General features: G+C 40.4%; 1 protein-coding gene across 4 annotated transcripts in view; it reads left to right on the forward strand.

Moving 5' to 3' along the window:
- LOC116398954 (protein FAM102A-like) overlaps positions 1-7885 on the forward strand; it is a 118888-nt gene continuing 111003 nt past the window's right edge. For 3 of the 4 annotated variants that reach the window (XR_004213788.1, XM_031875733.1, XM_031875735.1), the window contains exons 1-2: positions 1-157; positions 493-795. Coding sequence is in view for 2 of the 4 variants with exons in the window: in XM_031875733.1 (XP_031731593.1) it covers positions 650-795 (146 nt within the window). In the remaining 2 variants the exon portion in view is untranslated. The remainder of the gene's footprint in view (positions 158-492; positions 796-7885) is intronic. The other variant, XM_031875734.1, reaches the window with a different exon arrangement.

Below are 7885 nucleotides of genomic sequence, written 5' to 3' on the forward strand. Positions count from 1 at the left end.
GAGGTCTGAGACGCTCACGGAGCCGATCTGACTGACTTCTCGTGAACTCTGCTGAAGAGGGAAAAGTTGTTGAAGATGCACTGAAACCGAGACAGCCGAAGACTGCGGTTCTGTGCAGCGTTTGATTCCGTATGAGGAGCCTCAGACCGGCGCAACGGTAAGGTTTGCTGACGTTTATACGGAAGGCTGTTGTAGAGCCATAGAGTGGTTTCGGTGTTTGCGTGGCAGAAATATGCAGCGGGAGCGTGTTAGTGTTAGCGAAAGACGAGCAGACATGCGATCTTCTAGAGACAGCGTGTAATCCTTATAAAACTCACAGGACTATGGCAGCAGGGAGGTGTTGTCTTTTACTAAATGTGGGAGAGAAATAAACACGTGATTTCCACAGCTGTCACCGCTGCAACTCTTACCACGCAGTTACAAATGAAACCGAGTTCATCTTGTGGTGGCTATAACTTTATAACTTTAAAAAGTGTATTTCTTCAATTCCAGGTCGAAACAGTTGTTCAGAGATGACTGACCTTGAAGCAAAGCAGGACTTCCAGCCTCCACTTTAAATCCACATACAGTAAATATATATATATATTTATATATTTTATTTTTCTTCAGTTTTCATTGGTGATCATAATACAATGAGCAGCTGGGAACAATGTCTTTTTTGATGAAAAAGAAGAAGTTCAAGTTTCAAGTGCACTTTACACTGGAGGAGCTGACAGCAGTGCCTTTCGTCAACGGAGTGCTTTTCTGCAAAATCCGGCTCATTGATGGTGGGGACTTTGCCATTTTGTCATCCAGGTATTTAGAACAACATGTCACTTCCTTGTTACAACCTGCTGAAACCTAACGTTATATTGCATGCAATCGACACTTGAGGTTAATCTGCTTTAAATGGAACACTTGAATTGTTCTCCACAGGGTTTAAATACATGTTTTCCCATTTCAATAGTTGAAGCTGTGTTGTACAAATAGAGCAGGACTAGCTTCCTTTGCGCTGTTTCTCAGCTCCACCCTGGCGTACATTCACACTGGGAGCTGCCCACAGCCTCTCTGTGGGACTATGTTGAGTTTAAGTAATTTGCCCAAGGGCTCCTTGGCAAAGTTGTTGAGGGAGCAAAAATCATTCACTCTGCTGCAAGGATTCAAACTGGCAGCATCTCTTACCATCTAGACCTCTGCAGGGTCTGTTCACTAGGGTTGTGCTCGACCAAAGAAAATCTTCGTTGATTACTCCTTGCCATCTTGGCTTTTTGGTCCTCGCCATCCTGGCTTTTTGGTCCTCGCCATCTTGGCTTTTTGGTCCTCGCCATCTTGGCTTTTTGGTCCTCGCCATCTTGGCTTTTTGGTCCTCGCCATCCTGGCTTTTTGGTCCTCGCCATCTTGGCTTTTTGGTCCTCGCCATCCTGGCTTTTTGGTCCTTGCCATCTTGGCTTTTTGCAACCAAAAGTGACATGAGAGGGCGGAGATAATTGACTGATAAACTTATTTTTACAGTCAGAGGAGTCGCCCCTCGATGGCCATCAGAAAGAATGCAAGTTTGAGGCTCTTCAGCATTGGCTTCACTCTTCAGACCCGGAGGTTGTCGACTGGAATGAAGTCATTCAGCATGAAAAAAACAGCCCTTCTTTTCACTGAAACTATAAAGAATTAGGGACTAGTAGCTCCAAAAAAAAGGTTCGCCATGATGTATTTTGATTATCTCAATAACTAGGACAGTGTTTCTAAAAAAACGACTGCTGTTCTATTTTCTCATTTATTTTTTAAATATGGAACTGTGTTGGTGCTGGCATGCCTTCAGTGCAGTGGTGTATAGTAACGAAGTAGAAATACTTCGTTACTGTACTTAAGTTGTTTTTTTGGATATCTGTACTTTACTATTTATATTTCTGTTGACTTTTACTTCACTACATTTTGCAAAGAAAACTGATACTTTCACTCTGATACATTTCCCCTGAAACCTTCGTTACTCGCTACAAAATCAAATCTATCTTTAGAAACAAAATGAATCATGAGACCAGCGTCGGGGACTGTGGTGGAACAGAGACTGTAAGCAAGCAGGTTTGGTGAATCAGTGGTCCTAGCTTGCAAGTTAAATCATTAGTTAATCACGTTAATGCGCAATTGCAAACAAGTGCTCTCAAAGCCGCGGTGTTTTGATTCCCAGTGATGCCCAGGATGCTATATGCTATAGCTAGCGAGACTGCATGAGTATAATTCCACTCTACGATGACTGATTTCATCATGGAAGCAGAAATGGAAGCACCTGCTACTCCCGCAACAAACGACGGTGGTGACGAAGACCAACACCCGAGGATCGCTAGCGAGTTAGTGAGCTGAGGAAGTGTTGACAGTTGTGAGATTGTGTTGATTTGAGTCATTTTAGCTATAATCATTGCAGCACTAGTTAGCTAACGTTAGCTAACTTAACGTTAGCTAGCCACCACACCATAGGATTGACAGGAGCCTTAGGGCATTAGGGTTAGCATTAGGGAAATCCTTCCCAGCTGTGCGCAAGCTGAACACACCTCTACCTGCCTCAGCGGCCTGTGAAAGGCTATTTAGCATCGCAGGACTAGTCTTCAGTCCAAGAAGAGCCAGACGGAATTCTCGCAATTTTGAAAACCAACTTCTTTTGAAGATGAACAGGACATTTTTCAGTTTCAAGTAATAACTGGGTTGTTACTTTCGGTGCTGCTTTAGTATTGATCATGTTTTGATACTTGAGTCATTTTGTGGATGATCAGATGGAGTTATGATGGTAGCAGTCGCCCAATTGCAGATTCAGCTTGAGCAAAACCTTTGCCTGTTGTGTTCAAATCAGGCCCATAGGAGTTTACAAGGCAGGCGTCCTTTCTCACAACACTGACCTGATGCATCAAGTGGATATTTTTTGCTGAACACAATATGATGCATTTGCCCTCTACATCCTCTTGTCAGAATGAGCATACTTATAAACGCACAGTTACAACTCCTTCATAGTGTCATATTGCTTTTCGGAGAATTATGATGATAAGTTCATAGTAGATGCAAAAGTATACTTATGTACAATATATTATGTTGAACATTGTTGCTGCTGGATGGATCACAGCCAACCCAATTATTGTCAACACAACTCCTTGTCCTTGGTCATGGTGCCACAGCACTTAAAAGAATAAACTTCATAATTCTGACCCTTTGCTTTTTTATTAACAGCATTTACTTGTACTTTTACTTTCAATACTTAACTACATTTAATATCAGAAAATTACTTTTGATACTTAAGTACAATAAATATCAGATACTTTAAGACTTTTACTCAAGTAGTATTCTAATAGGTGACTTTTTACTTTTACTGGAGTCATTTTCCAGTAAGGTATCTTTACTTTTACTCAAGTATGGCTTTTGGGTACTTTATACACCACTGCTTCAGTGAGACTCACTCTAGTTACAGTTGTGGCTCAATATGAATCAGCTGCTGGAAGTGTCATGCCAGGTCTCCAGGTTCAATAAATGATAAACAATCCTTTAAGGACCAAACATACATTTGACATGTTTTAACCCATTTAGACCATAATGTCCAGTATCATTGTTCTCCCCCGGTTTTAATTCTTTTCTGTATGGTTAGGAAACCCGGTAGCAGGGACCAACATTTGTTTTACCTGAGAAAGAAATGCATGCAAATCACCACTCAATAATATTTGAACTTTGATGATGGTTAAAGAACAGCTCAACATTTAAGAAACTGCACTTATTTACTTTTTTTGGTAACTCGGATAAGGTCAATATCAATCTCATATGTTTGTGGTTCTGAAGTCAATGATGTGGTTAGCCTAGCTTAGCATAAACACTGGAAGAGGGGAAAAAAGCTAGCCCAGCTCTCTCCAAAGCTAACAAATACACTTACCAACATCTCTAAAGCTCGACAATAAACACATTGTATTTCCTTCCTTTTATTTGGTACAGAGAGATGTTAAAATGACATGTTTGTGGCTTCAGGGGGAGCTTTGTATTGTAAGCATTTCTTCACAAACAACAGTTGTTGAATCTGCCCAGTACTTCTGTGGAGGGTCTCCAGCCATAGAGTGGGTTGCCTGATATGGTCTGTGAGCACAGGTCCTAGTCTTGGCACAAGCTCAGCTGTACCTGTAACCTGGCTGTTGTTTGCCTAGAAGTAGACGAGAAGGTAACGCAAATTCTCTCTTTTACTATTAATTAATAAAAGAGATATGTAACGTTAATTAATAAGTGCTTCCCCCTGCTCCAGTCTGTATGCTACGCTAGGCTCCAACTCTGCATAGAAATGAGAGTGATATTGATCTCACCCTTGTAAAGAAAGTGAAACGGTGTATTATAGTGAAATGAATGAAAACCAGGCTGTCTGGGAAATATGTTTAACAGTAATGTAAAGTCTATATGGCATAGTAAACTGGCCAAAACATGCATAACACATTTTCATTTGGAGTAGAATAGTCAATGGTGGAACAAGACTTAATGTGGGACGGTAGGCTGTTCAGGCCTGAGCGAGGGACTAAAGGTGTTGTGAGGATGACTTGAGTGTCCTGGGGACAGAATATAGACTGAGCAGGTCACTAATGTATTGTGGAGCTAATCCATTTAAGGCTTTAAAAACAAGTAGTAACATTTTAAAATAAACTTTATATTTCACCAATAACCAATGCAGGAGAGCCAAGACAGGATTAATGTGTCTGATCCAGTTCAAAGTCTAGCAGCTGCATTTTGAACCATTTGGAGCAGAGAAAGGAAGGAATGGGTCAACCCCATATACAGAGCGTTACAGTAATCAAGGCGGGACGTGATAAAGCATGTGCAATGAAGATAAAAGAGTGCCTCAAATTAACCCTTGGGGGTTTGCCACATTTAACGGTAGCATGCGATGAAGAGTAATTTCCTATCGTGACTGAAAAGGTTCTTTCTGTCAGGTAGGAGTTGAACCATTTCAACACAGGACCCTGTAGTTCAACTCCTCCTTTAAGGCGCGTCAACAGAATGTGGACAGAGAAGGATCTCGTTATGCACCTTCAAAAGGGCGATTCAGTGCCAGCCAGTGCACTAAACATCGCTGGGAATCCGTCAAAGATTTGAAATGGGTTCAGATAGCAGTGTTTCCCACAGGGTTCTGTGAGATTGTAGTGGGTAGACCTCTGCTTTAGAAGGTTCCGGGTGCATGCTACTCCGACAAAACATTATGTACATTTTAAAGTTAAATGCATCAATCTGGTGCATTTTGAGAGTAAAATGAAGAGGCTATATGTATGAACTTAGTGCTCTTGTTTTTAGCACTGGTGGAATGTAAGTACATTTACTCAAGTGTACTTACTGTAAGTACAATTTAGAGATAGCCTACTTCACTTGAATATTTCCACTTTATACTTCTATTTCACTACATCTCAGAGGCACCTGTTGTACTTTTAACTTCGCTACATTGAGTAGTAGTAAGTATAAATTAGTGCTGGGCAAGTTAACGCGTTAATTTTGCGTTAACGCATTCATTAATTAATGCCGACAATTATTTTATCGCGCGTTAATGCATTTTTTAAATTTATTATAATTTTTTCTTTTTTTTTTCTTTTTTTTATTGAAAGACAAGAGACAATACATATACTGTACATAACAAGAGGATGACAAGAACAGTGGGATAAAAGCCAGCAAACATCCTATAGTCAGTTGTGTGTGTGTGAACGTGTGTGTGTGTGAACTTGTGTGTGTATGTCCTTGATAATAAAAAAATAATAATAATAATTAAAAAACAACAACAAAAAAAACAGGTAAGTATTTTTAATTTATTATTATTGTAACAGACTGTCTCATGTTTATCGTTTTGTATTGGAGATGATATGTCCCTTCAGGGTTGCCGTAGAGAAAAGGCGAATTCCGCTTCTGGTCGAGGGGGGGCAGAAATAAAGAGAGAAGCTGCACCAGCTGTTGCTCTCCCTGGAGACTACTGGACATCGCTGCAGTAAAGTCAGCAGACACTCAGATCTCCGTGGTCAACTCAGCAGACACTTACATTTTAGTGCACCTATATGCTGACATTCACGGTAAACGCATTTAAACGGCACAGATCGGGAGCGAGGAAGGACTTTGAAAGTTAGCGGAAAGATTAACGTAAGACAACATCCGGTTTCTTCAGACGAACATCCGGTTTTCAGAATAAGATGCCAACAAAGTATGAATTATATTCACATAAGTACAAAACATGCTACCTGCATCTCGTGAACCAAATGTTATTGCCCTTTTGTTCATATAGCAGTACTTTTAAAATAAAATTGCGCAATCGCGATTAATCGCAAAAAATCCATGGGATTAATCGCGATTAAATATTTTAATCATTGCCCAGCACTAGTATAAATAGTAAGGCTACTTGGCAGATTTTGATTCTTAATACAAAAATATAAATCAACTAATAAACTATGATGTATTATTCAGTAGTAGTCTAAATATATGGGAAGTAATTAAACCCTTACCAGCTGCAACATTAAAATGATGAACGCATTAATACATCAATAATTATTATTTAATGATAAGGGCCTAGCATGAATATTTTATTTGAAATGGGCCACTCTGCATGAGTATACTTTTATTTTTGGCACTTCACATATATTTTGATGCCAATACTTTAGTTCTTTGACTTAATTAAGAATTTGAATGCAGGTTTTTTCTTGTAACTGAGTATTTTACACTGTGCTCTAGTAAACAATTGAATCATAAACACACTGGTTGTATGAATGTGCGCCCTTCCCACAACCTTGTCTGAGAGGACGGGTGAGGTCATCCAGCCGAGGGGTTCCAAGAGTGTTAGGCTGTGGTCTTTTCTATTTTAAGGGAGCTACACAGTCCAGAGTTCCAGGGCAGGATGAGTAGAAAAGAGTGACGAGCTTCTCCGTGTCGGTGCAGGAGGAAAGTTGGTAAGAGCACCTAGAGGTGAGGAGTCCCCTGGGTGCAGCGTAGTCAGAAACACACACAACCCTGACCCTATACTGCTATGTCATACTGAAAAATATCAGTGTGTGTTATTCAACATTCCAACCAGGAACATAATACACTAATTACAGTGGCGGGCCGTGCATTTTATACCTGGGCCTTCACTGCTGTCCTGCAGCTGAAACACCACCTAATAACCTCACGATGGTGCCACAGCTACGGTTATTATTTGTTTCTATGGTGTAACAATAGACGTATTCGTATTAAACCGTTCAGTATGCAGCGTACGAACCGAATAATACGTTTGAATAATACTAGTGCATTTGGAAAATGCAAACGCTTAAATTGTGGGAAATATAATGTTTTCTGTGCTCACGTAGGAGACAACGGGCTGTGACCTCTGAACCCGGAACAAAAAAAAACACAGCAAAAAACAGCTGAGACCCTGCACTTCTGGGAGGCTACGCTAAACTAGCTTAACAGGAAAACAACAGCAACAACACGCATTCTGCTACACACTCAAGGGCCATTCAGATATGAGATGTAAAAAAACAAATGCAGTTGACTTACCAAACTCCATCCTCCTTTCTTTGTTGACAAAGTTTAATCCCACGGTTAAATCCCAACTCACAGATCTGTTTCTCCTCCTTCAGCCATTGAGCGTTAAAACAACAAAGCTAGGTAAAGAAAAAAAAAATCTACGCCAATCAAAACGCTAAAAATGTCAGAATTTCTTCCATATCTTTCAATTTGGACTCTGACTACTCCAACTAAGCTCTGATGGCTACCTTAAGTTTAATTTTCCAACAGTCACGTGCTCGCCCACTGACCAATCACAGCGCACACTGCACCTTACTGCTGCGCTTTAATGCTGACGTACTTGTAGGTCTACTTGTAGGTCAGCTAGAAGGCTCTGACATGTCAAAGAATACGCCCAACATGTCAAACTAAAGATCTGATTGGTTGA

The sequence above is a fragment of the Anarrhichthys ocellatus genome, unplaced genomic scaffold (assembly GCF_004355925.1).
Source record: "Anarrhichthys ocellatus isolate YVR2014 unplaced genomic scaffold, GSC_Weel_1.0 scaffold95, whole genome shotgun sequence".
Classification (NCBI taxonomy): domain Eukaryota; kingdom Metazoa; phylum Chordata; class Actinopteri; order Perciformes; family Anarhichadidae; genus Anarrhichthys; species Anarrhichthys ocellatus.